The sequence below is a fragment of the Gavia stellata genome, chromosome 17 (assembly GCF_030936135.1).
Source record: "Gavia stellata isolate bGavSte3 chromosome 17, bGavSte3.hap2, whole genome shotgun sequence".
Classification (NCBI taxonomy): domain Eukaryota; kingdom Metazoa; phylum Chordata; class Aves; order Gaviiformes; family Gaviidae; genus Gavia; species Gavia stellata.
The window spans coordinates 12,601,643-12,619,228 of NC_082610.1; the positions used below are offsets into that span (position 1 = coordinate 12,601,643).

At 47.3% G+C, this 17,586-nt stretch overlaps 2 protein-coding genes across 2 annotated transcripts in view; one reads left to right on the forward strand and one right to left on the reverse strand.

Moving 5' to 3' along the window:
* Positions 1-405: 405 nt before the first annotated feature.
* On the reverse strand, positions 406-2,443 carry ADM (adrenomedullin). The gene is made up of 4 exons (XM_059825987.1): positions 2,359-2,443; positions 1,663-1,773; positions 1,232-1,372; positions 406-715 (listed from the first exon to the last, which is right to left on the reverse strand). Exons 2-4 carry the CDS (start codon positions 1,758-1,760, stop codon positions 406-408), a joined length of 549 nt encoding a protein of 182 aa, XP_059681970.1. The 5' UTR covers positions 1,761-1,773; positions 2,359-2,443.
* A 6,475-nt stretch (positions 2,444-8,918) lies between these two features.
* SBF2 (SET binding factor 2) overlaps positions 8,919-17,586 on the forward strand; it is a 273,716-nt gene continuing 265,048 nt past the window's right edge. Inside the window, exon 1 of the mRNA XM_059825675.1 lies at positions 8,919-8,979. Within this exon, the coding sequence (XP_059681658.1) occupies positions 8,925-8,979 (55 nt within the window). The 5' untranslated portion in view covers positions 8,919-8,924. The remainder of the gene's footprint in view (positions 8,980-17,586) is intronic.

Below are 17,586 nucleotides of genomic sequence, written 5' to 3' on the forward strand. Positions count from 1 at the left end.
CCGCGGGCCGGGCGCCTTCCAGCCCCAGGCGGCGGCGGGCGCGGGAGCCGGCGGTGCCTCGCCCGGGGAGGGTAGAGAGTCAGTGACTGCCCCGCCGCTGCGGCGGGCGGGGGGAGCAGCCCCTGCGCGTCCCCAGCGGGACGCGGCCTTCACAGCTTCCCCGCGCCGTCTCTCCGCGCCGGGCGCGGGCGGGGGCCGCGGGACCGGCCGCCCCTCGCCCTGCCGGGCCCTGGCGGCGCGGCCCGCCGCTCCGCCGCCCCCGGCCCAGGGAGGGCGCGCCGGTGTCCCGCCCGGACAGGCGCTCTCCACGAATCCTGGCGGCGGCTCCCGAGCGGCGGCGGACCTCCGGAGCGTCCGTGCCTCAGTCCATCCGTCCGAGACGGCCTCGGCCGGGTAGTGCGGCGCTCAGACCCCGAGAACGCGGACGAGGGGCTGCGCCCGCCGCGTCCGGAGGCGCTGCCCGGCCCGGGGGGGGCGCGTCGGGCTGCGGCGCTCGGACAGGGAGCGCCGCCTGCGGCCGTAGCCCTGGGGGCTGATCTTGCTGGCGGGGGCGGCGTCGTCCTTATCCTTGTCGGTCAGCTGGTAGATCTGGTGGGCCAGCTTCTGCACCGTGCACGTCCCGAACCGGCACCCCGTGCGGATGGCTTGGAAGTGGGGGAAGCTGTTAATGCTCTGGCGGTAGCGCTTGACGCGGATGTGAGCATCCTCCTGGCTGCTGCGAGGCAGGAAGAGAGAGAGCGGGCATGAGAAAAGCGCGGTGGGGCCCCGGAGGAGGGGACCCGGTGGGCCCGGGGCGGGGAGGGCAGGGAGCCCGCAGGCTGGAGGCGGGCCCGTCCCGACGGTGCAAAACTCCCCACCACCACCCCCCGGCTCTGCCCTCCGCCGAGCGGCGGGAGAGGGGCGATCTGGTCGCAGAGCAGAGCTTGCTGCCGATGGGAGGAGAGGCCTCGCCGTTTTATGGCTGTTACTTTATCTATGGATCCAGAGCTCAAGTTACTATTTATATTTGACTTTCACAGTAAAGGCGCTGCTATCTCCCGCCAGCCGAAGAGCGCGGGGAAAGGGAGGCGGGAGGCTGCTTTCAGCGCGCTGTGCAGCCCGGGGCAGGACCTGCCTCCGGGGCTTGGGGGATCTATAGCGAGAATAAGCCTAAACACCCGGAAACGAGGGGACCCTGAAACTTTCCGCGGCCTCGAGCAAGTGCCTGAGCCCAGAAGGGGCTGGAATTTACCTGGGATGCGAGACTCGGGGATCCTCCTTCACGTCCTGGGTCCGTATGAGCGGCTGCACGTCGGCGGCTGCCCCCAGCCCTCGGAGCGCGCCCGAAGGCTTCACGTCCCGCTTGGCTCGGCTCAGTGCCCATTTCGTCCATCTGAAAGGAGCGCAAGAGAAGAAGACAGCCTGTTAGCGCAAGCCTGCAGGGCGGGAGCCAAACCAAATAGGTTCGAGGGGCGATAATCTTTGCCAGCGCCGAGATTTTTTTTTTTTTTTTTTTTTCTTGGATGTTTCCTGAAAGGGCATGAGGCCTTTTAGGACCTGTGCAATTCCCGCAGGGAATCCAGTCCGTCTGATCACGGCCGGAGCCCGGCGCGGGGGCGCGGAGGCTCCGCAGCTCCGCGAGCGGGGCTGGGCGCTGGCAGGAGGGCGCGCTCCGATACTCACTTTCTTTTGAACTCTGTCGCTACGTCTACCCTTGCAGCATCCACCCCGAAGAAGGTCACAGAGCCGAGACAGAGCAGGGCTACGGGAACTAGTTTCATTCTGGCTGGGCTCCTGGTGGAGGGAAAAGAGAAGAACTGTAAGCATGGTTGCTAATAAAAGTCAAGTAAGGTCTGTCCTTTATTTCTGGTGATTCCAGAGAGCTCCTTCCCTCGCAGAGCCCCCAGGCTACCGGGGACTTTGTGTGCGATAGGAACCAGAAGCTAATATTTGCTCAGCAACTTATCGCAGAGTAAATAACAGAGCCTCCAAAGTTTACGTTTGTCGAGAGTTTTACTTGCAGAGGCGGCTGAAAACCAGCAGGATTTCCAGAATACCCCCAGCGGCTTGCACTAGGATTTAGCAAGCCCATGAGATTAGAGAGAGCTGGCTATCAGACGCATCGTTTCCAGACTCCAGCAAGTGTTTTGCTGCCTGGAAGTTTATCCCCTGATAGCTCATCTTCCCACTTCACACGCAGAACCAGCTAGTTCTGGATCTTATGTTGTAAACTGCAGCTGATGCCAAGAACCAGTGCAAGACTCTGCAGCATAACTCCAAGCTCTTCAAAACAGTCCAGATTTAGTAGGTTTTTACTTCCTCTCCACCTCCCCTGCATCTTTTGTTGTTGTTGAGGGAGGAAAAAAAAATAGCTCTTACCTGACAGTGAGGGTAATCCACTGAGACAAATGTTCTTGTAGTAGCGATCCGAACTTGCAGGGTTTCCTGGGGAGCGAGAACTCCTTCTTTGTGTGTCTGAAGTAACCACTGCCGAGCTGCGCTCCACCGCTCCCTTTTATAGAGCAGCGCGGGGGAAGTGGGTGGACCTTGGCGTGGCTGGGCGATTTTTCTTTGACACTTACCCCCACCCCCACATCCCAAGCACTTCTTAATCATTCTAGCGTGGATTGGGGGCAACCCATACTAGGGTAAAAATAAGAGGATTATTGAAAATTATCTTAAACAACCCCCTTGGTATTTTGTTAATTATAACGGCAGCTTTTAGGTGTGGATTCCGAGTCATGGCATAACTTGCAAAATCTAATCAGCCCCTCAGACCGTTTTACTGGGGACAGACTTTTTAACTGCCGATATATAATTGTGTTTACACACTCTGTAGCATAATTTGTCATTCTAGGCATCTTAACTTCAGGTGGGTGGAAGCAGGGGAGTAGGAACTAGACCCGATCAATTTAAAAATCCACGCAAATCCATTGAATACCAAAGTTCCAAAAATAAACCCATATTTGGACAACGTGAATTATAATGAGTAACTGTAATGAATGCCAGCCTTCTTTACATAAGTCAGGAGGTGACAAATCAGACATCATTAATATTTATGACTCAACTTGGGTGCATTTTTTGTCTAATAAAATGTATTTTATTTACTTGATCGATTCAAATAAATCACAATTCAAATGGTTTTGGAAGACGAAGGTCAGAGCGCACTTCTGTACCTTTGAACAAAGGAAGTGGTATTGCTTTGGGGCAAACACAGGGTCACCGAAATGCTTGGGGTTCTGGACGCCGGGGAAGTCTTCCCGTGCGTCGTTTTCTCCCCAGTCCACAAACCTTTATATACGTGAGTGCACTTACTTCCCCGGTTATAAAGCTAAACCAGTGCCGGATCAAGGTCTGTAGCAGCATTCTCCCGGCTGGCCAGCAGCAAAACCTTAGTCTGCCCACCTTTTTGGTTTTTTTACAGTCTTCAACACCTTTGCTCCGTGAAGCTTCAGAAATGCAGAGGTCCGGCTTCGCAGGGGGTGCTGGAAGCCAGCACCAGGTGGACTGTTTCGCTGCTTGCTTGTCGCAATGCAAATCCAGCGGAACGGAGGGAAATGCCCCAGGAGACCTGAGCCCTGGGGCGTCAGGGTCCCCTTCCCAGCGAGAGATACTCGGGAGGGAGGAAGGAATGGACTGGCGTGTGCGAGCTGTTTCTCTCACATCTTGCCCCAAGCAAAGTGTTTCAAAAATCAGGTGAGTATGTACTCGTGACTCTGCCTTTCTAGATAACCGCGGTGTATAACAACACCCTGGAGAGGTATGTGCACGGGGATGACGGAAACTTCCCTGTGCACGGCTGACTCGGTCTAAGGTGCTCCCTCCCTCCCTCGCCAGCAGCGTCCAGGCATCTGGAGGCTTCTGTCTCCGGCATCTACCTGTACGGGGCAGGCTGGCCCGGGAGCCGCCACCCCGTTCGGCTGCCGCCCCTCCGTCCCTCACACCCTCCCCGCGCTGTCCGCCGGCACCGGCGGGGAGGATCAGCACTCACTCTAGCTGTTCTCCTTCGCATCCCCCAGCCGGCCCGTCTTTCCTCCCCGAGCCCCCAGCGCGGCTCCTGCGGGGCGAGGCAGTTTCCCCGGCCGTGAGCTGCCCGCCGGGGCAAGCCCAGATCCGCTCCGCGCCGCACCTGCCCGGCCAGAGCGCGGGGCGGGACGTGGCGGCGGCTCCGGGGGCGCCGAGAGCCATCGCGGCAGCGCGGCGGCTGCCCCAGGCGCGGGGCGCAGCAGCAGCCAGCCAGCCCCGGGCTCTCCCCCGTCCCTTCCACCCGCCGGCTCGGGCAGCTCCGCCGAGCCGCAGTCCTGCTGCCGTCCCCACGGACCGTGCTCCGGAGCAGAAATGCACGGAGCGAGAGGCTTGGGGTGTAAACGGAGGGAGGAAGAAATGGGAAAATAGGTTGTGTAGAACGGGACTGTATCATGGCCAGAGCTGCACGACTGCATCAGACGGCGATGACTGGATTTTAGAGACCTCATGAGGCAGCTCAGGCTCGAGCGAGTTCAAGCGTTTCCTCGATCAGCAGAAGTTGAAACTGAATCTAACTTTTCCGAATGAGAAGGCAAGATTTTGTGTGACGAGCATTGCTTTGATTCAAATTAAGTCTCCTGTTCCAGTAAAAAAGTCACACGCTTCCCCAAATGCTGGAAAATCCCTCATTATAATCCTTGGCTAAACGGGAAGTGCATTTTGTATACTCTTAGGCAAACAATGCAGAAAGAATCCTACGTTGGTTTAGGAATAGTAACAATAGCAGTAACACAACTCACATACTGACTACAACTGTCATTTTAGTGATAGAAAATTAGCTCATTCTAATGCATGAGGTGGCAAACTTTGGCACATAAATTATCAGTTTGTTGCTGATGTGATTTGTGAAAGGGCTTCAGCAGGTAAAGCTGGGTCAAATGTAACACGAAACATCATGTTCTTTGTTCAGATGCTCATTTTGTTCTTCCTAAGCACTTACATTCCTGTGCAGTTTGGAAATGAGCAATAATCACTGAATTTGTACTATGAGGTAACAGTGGCCCCTTTTAAAAAAGTATTTCATAAATAGTGAGTTATTTCCATTTTGACAAAAGTTACACAGAATGTTCTGTGGAAATACTATTCACAAACTATTATTCTGAGGCAATGCCACACAGTTCAGCAAGACTGGGCTCTCCTCTGAGGTGTAGGGTCTCCTCTGGATGCTGCCTCATCTGTTGCTGGAAGTTGGCCTGGAGGGACATTCAGCTCTTGTACTTGCTTACTGATTATTTTGGGTGTGTCATTCAACCTCTCGGTGTTGTCATATGTACAAAAGACTTTACAATATGTATCTGCTCTGGCAGGGATATTGTGAAGATTAGTTGCTGTTTGTACAACATTTTATTCAGGCTGAGGTTTATTCCAAAAGCAAAGGTCTAAAATCTGTAGGCATCAATGGGGAATCAGTTTGAGGCAAATATTCTGTGCTCATTATGCAAGAAAATTGTTGTTTGAAGCCAGTGGAAGTGCCTTTGCATATTTCATTTTGGGTTTAAACAAATTTTACTGTATTCGTATGCCATGAGTATGAATATACTTGACTATATTTCAGGCGGTATGAAATCAGCCAGAAAGATGATACTAATAGAAGAATGACACCCCATGAGGAATGTAAAACCTTAGTCAAGCTCCACACAGCAAAGCCTTGCTGTTAGTGCATCTGCACAGCCAGCTTTGTCTGTGCCAAGGGCACAGTGACAAGGGGTGATTCCATTTCTGGTAGTCCCTTTGGAGGTGCTTGCGGTGAGCCTTGTGTCTGATAGGTTTGAGTACACCAAACAAAGCCTCCTAAATGAGGGTGGGATGCATATTGGTAGGGGAAAACATGGTCGGGGTCATGGCTGCCTCCCTGTTCTGCCATGGGGTGCAGTGATACTGGATTAACGGACTGCAGGCAGAGTGTGACCTTTATATTTCTTGAAGGAGGAGTTGACTATAGAAGGTATTGTGAACCTTCGCATCTTTTTGGTGCTAAGCACACAATCTGAGTGTGGCAACATTGTTCCTTGTATGCTTTCAGTCTCCTGGAGGGGCTGCAGCCCCACAGTTCTTCCCCCGGGATAAATATGTGGCTGCTTACTGGGTCCTTCTGGAGACTAGGCCTTGGTGTCCACTCAGAGCCACTGCTCTGTGAGCCCCTTCATCTCCTGTGAGGAGCCAGGCTACTCTGCTGCAACAGAGGGAATTATGTTTTGGGTGGTCTGGATGAAAGTTCCATTTATTTTGCATCAGTCTTTAGGTGAGCAAACAATCTGTCTGCTCCACTTCCTCATTTGTCCTATAAGAACATAAGATTGCTCTATACTAAAGGGAAGTTAAGGAAGTAAGTTACGGATGACTGACTCCTTTTGCTGTCCGTGCAGGTACACAGCTGTGTTCAAACCCAGATGAACAGTGCCCTTCCTGTTATGAGTACTTAAGATGTGCCACTTCTTATGACGTGCTTTATAAACTATGACGTGCTTTATAAACTAACCAAGCTTTGGCTATGTTGGTCTAGACAAAAGAAGGAGCAAGGCTGTACAGTGGATGCTAGTAGTATTGGGGAATCAATAAGTAACATCTTCCTCTTAATCCAGCACTTGTTAATGCCCTGGGAAAAGTGTTAGGTGATATTCTTCTGCTAGAGGTGCTGGCTTAAAAGAGCAGTGAGACTTAACTACTGAGATTTGTTATTCCGTATTAAACCTTTTTATGAGTGCAGACACGATAACCCTAAGGTCCCATTTCGGCTCCAAATTAGGCAATTTCTTAGTGTCTCCAAACTTTCCCCCCAGGTTTAGCTGTACAGAACATTATCCCTTGCTTTTGTAAACTGTTGGATGTCTTGGCTTTGTGCTGTTGAACAACTGCAGTGTCTTCCCCTAGGAGTTACAATGAGCTTTATCCTTGTCCACCTCACAGGGGTAATGTGTGGCTTCATTAAGATTTGCATTGCTTTGTTGCTACTTCAGAAGTGCTTTTAATCAAAAAGCTCAGTGTTCTGAAAACAGCTTTGTGGCTTTCAGTCATTAAAGTCTACACGATCATGAACCAAAATGCCTATGCATCTTAAGAAAGGTATTCCTTCTCCTAGCTCCTTCCTGGTATAGGAAGTGACTGACCCCCCAGAGCGTGTCTCTCTCTCAAAAAGTACATTCAATCTTTTCAATGTATGTATTGCGCATTTTTCTTTACTCCTAAAGTTAATGAGCAATTTCATTAAGTTCAGATCTTTCTACATGGCATCTAACTTCAAAACAGTTAAGGCATGAAGTTGACTACTCCAAGGAGATTTCGACTGCTACCCTCCGCTGAGAAGGCACAAGCGAGAACACTCTAATTGATTGTCAAAGCTTCCTGATCAGTTTGCCGCTGGGTTATCGGCAAGACCTTGCATCGGTATGTCCCAGCTAAGTAGGAGGTGTAAGAACTGCACGTTTGAAGCAGAAATGTCTGTCTGAAACAGCTGACTGTCTGCTGGGTCCACCGTGATGGTGGATTGTCAGGAGCAAATCCAGTGAATTTGCTGCATTTCCATGTACACCCTGGTACCTATGGCTGCTGTCACGCCTCACTGTAGTGCAACTGATGTCCTTTGCGTTGTTTGTTCTCTCTGTGCTGTCAAACAGGACGTACATGGAAGCTTACCAGAATGTTTTGGCAGACTCCGCCGGTTAACCCAGCGCTCTACTGTCAGACACCCTTTTCATCACCAGCGTCTCTGCGACTGCGGGCAAACCCGCCGGGCTCTCGAAGGTGAGAGTCCAAAAGGTGTCGGCCCCATCTGTACCTTATAAATAGCAACACGAACTCTCCCCGCTGACGCGGAGCGCCCTGGCACCCCCGCGGGTGCCCAGACCTGCACGTCGGAGGCGAGGAGGGTTACGTCGAGGCGCTGCCGGCCGCCGCCCCCATTAGCATCCAACGCCACCGCCGGGCTGCCACCCCCAAGCGCTGCGACCCGCATGCACGGGAGCACCCGCGGCAGCCGGCAGGATCGGGCAGCCGCGCCCCGCAGGGCAGCGCAGCCTCCTCAGGGCGCCGCTGCCGCGCCCGCTGGGGACGGCGGCGGGGGTCGCCGCTGCTGATGCGAGAGAGGGCCGGGGCTGAAACCCCTTCCCCGGCACCCGGCTGCCTCTCAGGCGGGCGGCGGGCACCGCCACAGAGCCCAGCTGTTGGGGCCGTTAGCGCGGGCCGACTTCCCCCACGGCGGCATGTTCCGCACATCCCGGACAAAACGTAAACAGGAAACATCCTGGGAACGTAAGTCCTGATTCCCGAGGCTGAGCTCGGGGGGCAATGGCGTTAGTTCTCCACCGCGTTTTATTTTCTCACGGCCTAAGCGGGGGCGATGCCCTTCCCCGGCAGCTCCTCGCAGGAGAGGTCCCCGCGGCGGGCGGTGAGGTAAAGCCCCGCTCAGGCCCCCGAGTTCTCCCAGGCGGGCAGCTCGGGCGGACCTGCCGCGGTTTCTTCTTTTTCTAAGGGAGAAAGTGCCCCGGCCCCCCTGCCCCCCGGGAGGGTACTTCACAGGGAGGCTGCGAAGAGACAAAGCCCACCGCGGGCGGGGAGGGTCCGGGCGGGGGACGCGCCCAGGCCGTCCCCGCCCGCGGTGGGCTGCGAGGCGAGGCGAGGCGAGGCGAGGCGGTGGCGTTTGCGCTGGTGACCCCGAGGCCAGCCGGGGGCCCGGGGCAGCGGGGCCGCGCTGCCTCAGCCGCGTGCCGCCGGCGAGCCCTCAGCCCACGCCCAGCCCGGCGGGGTCACGGCGCAGCGGTCTCGGCGGCGCGCAGGCGCACAGCGCGCCCGCGCCTCCAACATGGCTGAGGTGGTGCCGCTTCTCTTGCAGCGGGCGCGGAGGGGAGGATGCTGAGCCTCCCGGGAGCCGCCGCCGCCGCCGCCGCCGGGGTGGTGAGGCCTGAGGCGGGCTCCTCTCAGCCATGGCCAGGCTGGCCGACTATTTCATCGTGGTGGGCTATGACCACGAGAAGACAGGTAGGTGTGGCTGCGCGCAGGGCTGCCCCGCGGTGCCTGGCCTCTTCCCCCCTCCCATCGTTCCTGCCCGGCCCCGGCCCCGGCCCCCTCCCGCCTCCGGTCGGGCCGCAGGAGGAGGAGACTGCCGCGCACACGGGGCGCGTGTCCGGCCTGGGGAGGAGGGCGGCTGAGGGCAGCGGGGCCGGCCTCACCCCCGAGAAGGGGCGCAGCGGTCGGCGGGTGCGAGGGAAGGGTTAATCCCCCTTTCCTGAGGCGGAGCGGGCCGGCGGGAAAGCGGAGGGGCTCCTCTACCGCCCGGCGGGCGGCTGTCCGCGCCCTGGCACCTCCGGGCAGGGGGGCGGCCTCGTCTCCGTCTCACGGCCTCAGCCCACCTGGCAGCCCCGCTGGCCCGGCCCCGGCCCCGCGGTGAGCGGCCTTGCCCCGCCGCCCCGGCCGTTGGAAGCGGGCAGGGGTTCCTGCGAGAAAGCGGGGGCAGCTTAAAATGTCGCCCACGGACGTGCACAGCACCGGCCCTCCGCCCCGACCGACAGCCAGTGCCCAAGCGGCCGCTCCCGTTGGGCGGGCAGCGGAGGCCGGCGGGGTGCTGGGGGTGTTGTGCGTGCCTGTTTCCCGAGCCCCCTCTGCAGAAAGCGGCGGTGCTGGCTGCCGTTCCCCCGCCTTTGCACTGTTAGCTGAGCCACGTAGACCCGTGGCCTCAAGGGAAAACAAAGACTGAGGGGTCTTGCAAAGCAGTGGGGCTTTTTGCCCGTTTTGACTGGGGTCTTACAGCTTATCGCCTGTTGAAGAGTGCCGCAGCTAACACCTGGGGATGCGGTGTGGCACTCGGTAGGCTCTTCAGGAATGGCTGCTTTGCTTAGAGAATCGAGATGTTTTCTGTCTGCTCGGGTGGAAGGAAGGTGGTGTTATCTGCTATCATTATGTGGGTAAAGAGAGAGTAGTTTCTATTATGTAACTTTATGTTTTGACAATATCACATTTGTTGCTGGAGAGACCTTAAATCAGTACATAAACTGATCTGAAAATGAAGTGATTGTCAACTGGTATGTGTTTGTGCTGGGTGTTTCGGAACGATCCTTTGAATGTATGTTGTTAATAAACAATATTTTAAACAGTTGAATGTCCCCTAATTTATTTGACTATGCATAAACCAAACAACACTCTAGTTTGTTACTCTGAGTAATTCTTTGAAGTAGCAATTGCATGTAATCTGTATTTGTTCATTCTAAAAGTATGGCTAATAAACTCTTAGAGTAAGATACTTTTTTTTTTTTAAGAAATATAATTTTCAGAGAAATCATTATATCTATGTGTTTAAAGATACAGTGGCTTACAAAAGCCTGCTAAGGGTCTCCTGGATTTTACTATACTGGTGTTATAATTCCATTAATTATGGTGTGGTTCCCCCTCCCACCCCATTTGGAAATAGACTTGTCCTAATTGTAGTGGCAAAATTATAAGACCTATGAAATGGAGAGTACTTTATGTTAAAAAATAAAGACCTCCCCTTTTGCCTCTCTCCTGTTTGGAACATTTTCCCCAACAATAGTGGAGAGTCCAAATCAAAACAAAGAAGCAACCAAAAAATCCAGGGGTGCTTTTAAGGAGGAGACAAAGCAAGTAGGCTGCCTTCTTAAGGGATGTGATCACTCTGACATAGCCACTATGTGAAATAAAATCACAGATTACACTGGAAAGCTTTATGTTTGTCAAATGTCTTCATCTGTAGCATTTAAGTATGTGTTTAACTTCCTGTACATAAATTGTCTCATTAAGTTTAGTAGAATTGCTTGCATGGATGAAATTGAGCAGATTCAGAAATAACTGCAGAACCTTAATTTAAAAAGGTCATGCCCAGAAAGTAACTATTTAGACTTCATTATTTAAATTACTTGTTGCTACTTTAATGCTTCATACTAAAAATGCTTGAAGGAACAACATTCTGTTGAAGACTAGGCATGCATTGTTTTCCAAATTCCTTTACCCCCACATGCGATCCCATAATACATGGAGTACTGACCTTTATTTTTCTTGTAAAAGTCATAGTTTCTTGATGCATTTATTATGCTTCCTTCTATGTGGAAAAAGCAGGGGCAAACTTTTCTAGGATTGTAGACTTATTACCTGTGAAGCTTTTAAATTTTTAAGTATGGGTTTTTTTCTTCTTTTTATTTTTATCTTCAGCAACCTTCTGGCTTGGTTTTAATATATTTGATTTTAATGTTGAGTGTAATTACATTTTATAGTGGGTTTTTTCAGGAATAATCTGTGGAATATCTTTGTGTAAACAAGCAAACAACAGTCTTGTAACCTTCACCCTCTTCCCCAACCTGTACGTCAGCAGCAGCTTGGATAATGTGAACTTGCAGTTAATAAGAAAGGATGTTTATAGTAATGAGTGTTCTCCCAGAGAAGCCCTACTGCCTCTGCTATCTCTCTATAGCAGCCATCATCTGCTCTGATTTAACATGGGTTATATGGATTTATTTACATGTGCCAATATCTGCAATGTACTGAAAATGTGATAAAGGTACTGCTTTCCTGTGCAGATTATCTAGCTTTATTCAAAAATATTCACTATAAATATCTAACATGCTGCGTTTGTGCACTTTTGCAATTTAAGAGCAGATTTCTAGATTTTTCTTGTTGCAGAAAAGCTTTGTTATTGGTGGTAAAAGTTTTTATCCAACATAGTCTTGAGGGGAAGTGAACGTTTGTATTGTCCTCAAATAAACCAAAGAGAGTATCCTTTGGGGGTCAAACATTTTAAAGTTCATTCCTGTTCCGGTCTAGGCCGATGTAAATTAATGTTACTGCAGTCCTAGTGCTGTCATTCCTATTGTGTTAAATATTCCTTTCATTTTCAGCTTGCTTTAGGATGCTGACCTGTCAAAAAGACCTTTCTTGCCGAGCATTTTGCCTGTGTCACTGGATTACTTTTTTTCTGGATTACTTTTCTGCTGATTTTTCAAACAGAGTTGGCTCACCAGGATGTCAGATGAATGCCAGTATCAGCATAAAGGAGAAACAGGAGCAGGCAGAAGGAGGACAGATCTCTGCAGCCTGAATTTATATCAGCTTAAATGGTCCGAGAACCTTGGGCACAAAGATGTTAGTCAGGTGCCTTAGTCTCCTACATGCTCCGAGGAAAGTAATGGGTGCCTTTGAATAGTTTGCGTAACAGGCAGTTTATTTGTGTTTGGCAAGATGCATGGAGATTAAACCTGAGTGGAGAATGAGCTTTGCTGTTGACAACTTAGGTGTCAGTAGACTTTCAGGCACATAGGAAGTTAAGAAGTCTTCGTGTTGTAAAGGATGATCTGATTCGCCGAGCTTTTTATGTATTTCAGGTACAGTTGACTGTATTCCCACTTGAAAATTACTTAGTTTATATCTTTCACCATAAAAGTAAGCTTAAATCTATCATACTTTTAATTGCTGTTTTGTATTTTAAAACCTCATTCTGAGCCACTACAAAGAACTGCAATAGCAGTAGCTCCTATTGGAAGTTCGTGTTCAGTGACTTGGCAGTTGGAGAAACCAGGTTTAATAAAACAACCCTTGTTTTTGTTCTAACAGTGGAAACATGAAGGATTTCAGTGATACACCAAGGTTGATTGCTTTACCATGTTTATTTTGAATTCAGCTGAACCTTTACTAAGGTAGATAACCACATTTTTCTCCAACATATCAGCCCAATATAAAGCTGTTATGTAACTTGCTAGAAAAGGCATGTACAGAAGTCTCTGAAGGGAACAAAGGTGCTAGAAAATGTAGGCACTCTAGTTTAAAAGCTAGAGAAAATCCCAGAAGACTTTACTGTATATCCATTTTCTTTTTCCATGGATTTTGAAGTGTGTTTGATGTGCTTCACCAAAAATTCCCATTTAATGTGTTTGCATAATGGAATGTGGATGGCATTTAGGAAGAACACAGATGTTAGCAAAGATCACAGAAGGGCATGAGAAAATGTCTTTTTGTTTTGTTTGGTTTTGTTTTCGCTGGTATAAGCCATAATCATAAATTTATCCCTGGAATTTACATATGGTGGTACTTGAAAAAGGTAAAAGAGAGAACGTTTTGCGTCTGTCTTAGCTCAGCAACTGAAAGGTAAGGTTAAAGAAGAGAGAACTAACTACTGGATTTGATTAATTTGCCCATACACCCTTAATGGCTTTCCCATAGGATGCTGTTGTGTACCCAGCAGTTAACTCTGAAAACCTGGGAGATGGAGCAAAATGTTTTCTGTGAGACTTGTTTGCTGAAAGAAGACAGACTAATGTTTTTTGTTCGTGCAGTTGCAATGTGTATGACAGAAGGCTTGCAACAGTATAGCAGTTTTATTTGGCTGTTGTCATAACTGATAAATGCTGATATAACATGTGTAGGCTCTGTTGTAGTTGCTTCTGTTCTGATTTTTATCGACTTCTTTTCAGGGAAGCCTTTCTTGTCTAACGTAGCTTCATATCTTGGTGGATTTTGAAACTAGACAAGTGGCTGATGATAGAGTGGGAGAAGTTTCCAAATGCAGTTGTTTGATTCTTTTATTTTTTCTGTGGGCAGATTTTGCCTGTGAAGAGTATTCTTTTCATTTTGTGGGGTAAATAGCATATAATATTATGAGGATTTTTTGGTTTATTTGTGGTATATTCATAGTCAGGCATTCCTCTGGGCTAGTGTGTGTATAAGGAGTGGATGATTTCTTGGTGTCTTGGTACACAATCTCTGTAAAACAGAAAATGTAGAAAAATAAGGGAATTAAGCTGTTACTTCAGTGGCTTTCTTATCTGTGCTGTGGCTTAATTTGATTCAAGTACAATCTAGGGAAATCTCAAAGGAAAAAAAAAACCCCAACAAAAACTAAATGCTTCTTTTTGTGGCAGAAGAGTTCTTGTAGGTGTAATTTAATGAAACATCAGCTGTACTATCAGAACTGAAGCAGAATGCAGATCGGTAACTGTGTATTTGTAAGAGATTTGTATAGTTGGCTATGGCTGGGGAGGGGCATGGCTGCCCAAAAACTTTTCCAAACAAATTAGTTGCTCTAGTGTAAGAAATTATCTCTTTCTGCAAACCTTGTCCTTGCTTAGTTTAGTTTCCAAATACAGCAGTCTCCACAATACCACGCTGAAACAGAATGAGAAAAGAGTATTTCCATTGCATGTGGGTTTGGTTGGTTGGTGTGTGGTGTTTTTTTTTTTTTTTTTTTTTTTGTGAGATAAGGCTATCTTGAAGGTCTGCTTGGAGGAAAAAAACCCAACACCACCAGTGTTTTTTTTGGTAGCGTGTCTTCCTAAAATGTATTCAAGCAGTTTCTTCTAATATGTAATGTTGACTAAAAAAAATTATTGTTATTTTGATTTATGGATTCACTATAATTTTGGAGAAATGTTAAAATCAATACAGATCAGTATAACTCTTCTTTCCCTCAAATGTCTGCTAATGAATATCTCTAAAGAACTTAGATTTGAAATTCTTCGCTCACTCGGTCTTGCCGTCATAATAACAGCAGCAATAAAACCATTTTTTTTTTTTCAGCCTTTCAATTTAAATCAAGACATTCATGGAGGCTGAATGTTTATTCTGTAAGCTATCTTCATTTGTCCTAAAATGCGAGGACACAGATTCTTTTGAGGGAAGTAGCATTTCATATCTTGGGGATATTTTAAGACTAAATTGTAGTAAACTCTCTCCCTTTTTCTGCTCTGGATTAACTTTGTGGATTATCTAACAAAAAGACACTTTTCCTGCAGCGTGTTCATGGAAAACAGTTTGTTATGCAAGCCTGAATACTATTTAAGCGCTGGCCTTCTATAACAGCAAACATATTTTTCAGTGGGGGGACGATGAGAATGACATTTAACTCCTCCAAAGTCACAAACATAATAGTCTTATAACGCTGAGGAGGATAATTATACTGCTAAGGTAGTTCATTGACATGAATTTCAAATACCAACTACCTCCCCAGCTACTCGTACTTAAAAAGTAAAAAACAAAGGAAAACCACAGTCACTGTGGAATAATTTTAAAATGTGCAACAGTAGATTCACTGTTCAACCTTGATAAACGTCAGTGAAAGTTGTATCTTACAAATATATACTGGTAATCAGGAAGTCTTCCTTTGATTCATCTCTTTGTTTACTCTTCCTTTGCAATAACATGAGATTTTCAGTCTCCTTGCTTATATAGTGAAAAAAATTATTTCTAACAATGACACTATCGTTATTGATGAGATTAATTTTCTTCTGCTTGTTGTTTTGGCAATTGTATTCCAGTTGTATGTATTTGTTGAAATAAGTTATTCCTTTGGTGTCAGTGGTGTATTCTGAAGTCAAGGACAATCCAATTAGTGTTGATTGGGATTTGGCAGCTAAATCCCTGCTCATTGAGCCAAGAACGTGCTTGTTATTGCTTATCTGCTAGCGATTAGATACATAATGATTTCATGTCTCTGATGTTTACAATTCTCAATTTTCAATCTTCTACAAATCATTGAACATAGCTTGAAATCTTTGTTTGCTTTGTAGTAGTCTTGTGCTCAAGGTAACAACAAAGTAACTAATCACAAAATTTCCACTGAACTGGACATAGGTAACAGACTCTTAGTACTGCAGCCAAAACCAGTAGTTGGTGACAGTACAGTCTGAGGTTTTGTGTAGCTGTAGTAGAGGAATGCGAATATACAGAAAATATAAAATCGTCATAATTCTGGGTACAAATTCAGGACAGCTGCATACAAAACCACATTGGACCCTGGGAGACCTCAATGGATAAAAAGAGACAAAGGAATGTTATTGGGGTTACAAAATCAATCACTCAGAAATTCGAGGCGGGGGGGAAAGGAGTAATGTCCTTTTAATGTGGTTCATATGTTGTTTCCTAGTATTTAAAAATGCAAAATCCAGAAAATTCACTATCTGACACTTGGATAGGTCTTCAGCAAAATTGAAAACGTCTTTTTAAATGGTAGACTTATATGTTGGGTCTAATGGAATATTAACTGGAAGGAAGATGAGACTTTCTGGCAGAGGATTTCTCAGATACTTGCGGATGCAAAGGAATGACAACTCTTCTTTCTAGAATCTTGACTTCAGTTGTAGAAATTTGTGCTTTGGAAAATGGGTTCTGTTGAGGTACTTTTGCCAGATGCTGTAAATATTAATGCCGGGAGTATTGAGTGTTGTCAGTTGGCAGCATCCCCTTCAGGGTCTGTAGTGGGGTGCATATTGCTTCGATGTGGTTTGGGAACCCTTGCTCTGTAGGACAGTGGCCATTCTTCCTGCTTACTCTGTTTGACACATTCTGGTATTTTAAAATTCTTTCTGTCTTGTAGTTTGGTTTTCTAGGTTTAGCCTAGAAGAATCTCTGACCTTAGTGTCTCTCTTTCTCCCTCCTTCCCTCCCTTTTCTCTCTTAATCTCTGTTTAGCCATTTTTATCTAATCTGTGTTTTTCTGAGATGAAGTCCTCTTGTCCAGTTAGTCTGATTTCTTGTGGTTTTCATCTTTAAAAAAATACCAATTCTTCACATAAACACAAAGGCCAGATTTTGTCCTTGCTGTAAATTTTGGGCCTAAAAGAGTGTTTGCTAGAATTTTAGTTTAGGCAAAAAAAGTCCTTTTCCCCAGTCTTATTTCTTAGAAACAGCGAAAGTATTTGGTGTGAAGTTTTCTGAAATAATTGAACTAGAGACAGATATTAAGCATTGAGACCAACTGGTACATTGAGTTTGGTTAAGTAAGAAATAATTGAAAATAGTTATAGAATAAGAGGTTAGAGCACCCTTAGTAATATGAATGGCTCTTAGCTAGTTGCATATCTAAAAAGCATTGCACTCATGTTTCTTCTTAGTTTCTTATAACTGCACCAGTTGTATAGCACAATAAACCTTTTAGCTGATCACTGTATTGTTAAATTCTTTCACATCTTAAATTTGTACGTTTAATGTGTATTTGTGCTTTGGACAAAGAAATACAGACATTCGTCCTTTCTTGTGACTGTTGTTCTATGAAATATAAATACAATTCCTGAGTGGCAGTAAGCATAAGCTGACTGTGTGACTAACAAAATACTCAAGACTTTTTCTAAAGGACAAAGCTGTGATCTTGTCATGAATACAACTGTAATGGACTTTTAATTCTTGAAATATTGTTGAATGGGCATTATGTACTTTTAAAATAACAGTAAATTAGGAAACCTGTGGTTTTAATGCTATTACACAGGCTGCTTTTCATCAAAATGCAAATTGCAATTGCATAAAAAAAAAAGCCACACGCTTTGTTCCTGCAGAACTGTTTCTTCATAATTAGTCTCTTTTCCCAGAAAAATACATAGTAGTTTTACAAAGCTTGTGCAATGACTAAGCTGTTACTGTTCTATATTGTTAGTATATGCTATTTTTAAATTAAGTTTAACACAAATCATTCTAGTAGAAGTTACAGGAGGATTTTGGTTTTCTTTCTTCTTGATTGGTAACTTGTAAAGAGAGAAGTAGGTTTCATATTTCTGAAGAACTTAAAATTTCTTAAAGAAGATTTCAAAGGAATATTGATTATACTTTTCCTTCCTAAAACACAGATTTAAAACCACATTTTTTTTCCCATATTGGTAAT

Excerpts from the sequence above, each read along its gene's own strand:
- ADM (XM_059825987.1), bottom strand. The coding sequence starts at position 1,760 with ATGAAACTAGTTCCCGTAGCCCTGCTCTGTCTCGGCTCTGTGACCTTC. Across the intron at positions 1,373-1,662 it reads GCGACAGAGTTCAAAAGAAA|ATGGACGAAATGGGCACTGA; the intron begins GTGAGTATCGGA and ends CGCTCCTTTCAG. Across the intron at positions 716-1,231 it reads CCCCGAGTCTCGCATCCCAG|CAGCCAGGAGGATGCTCACA; the intron begins GTAAATTCCAGC and ends CCTGCCTCGCAG.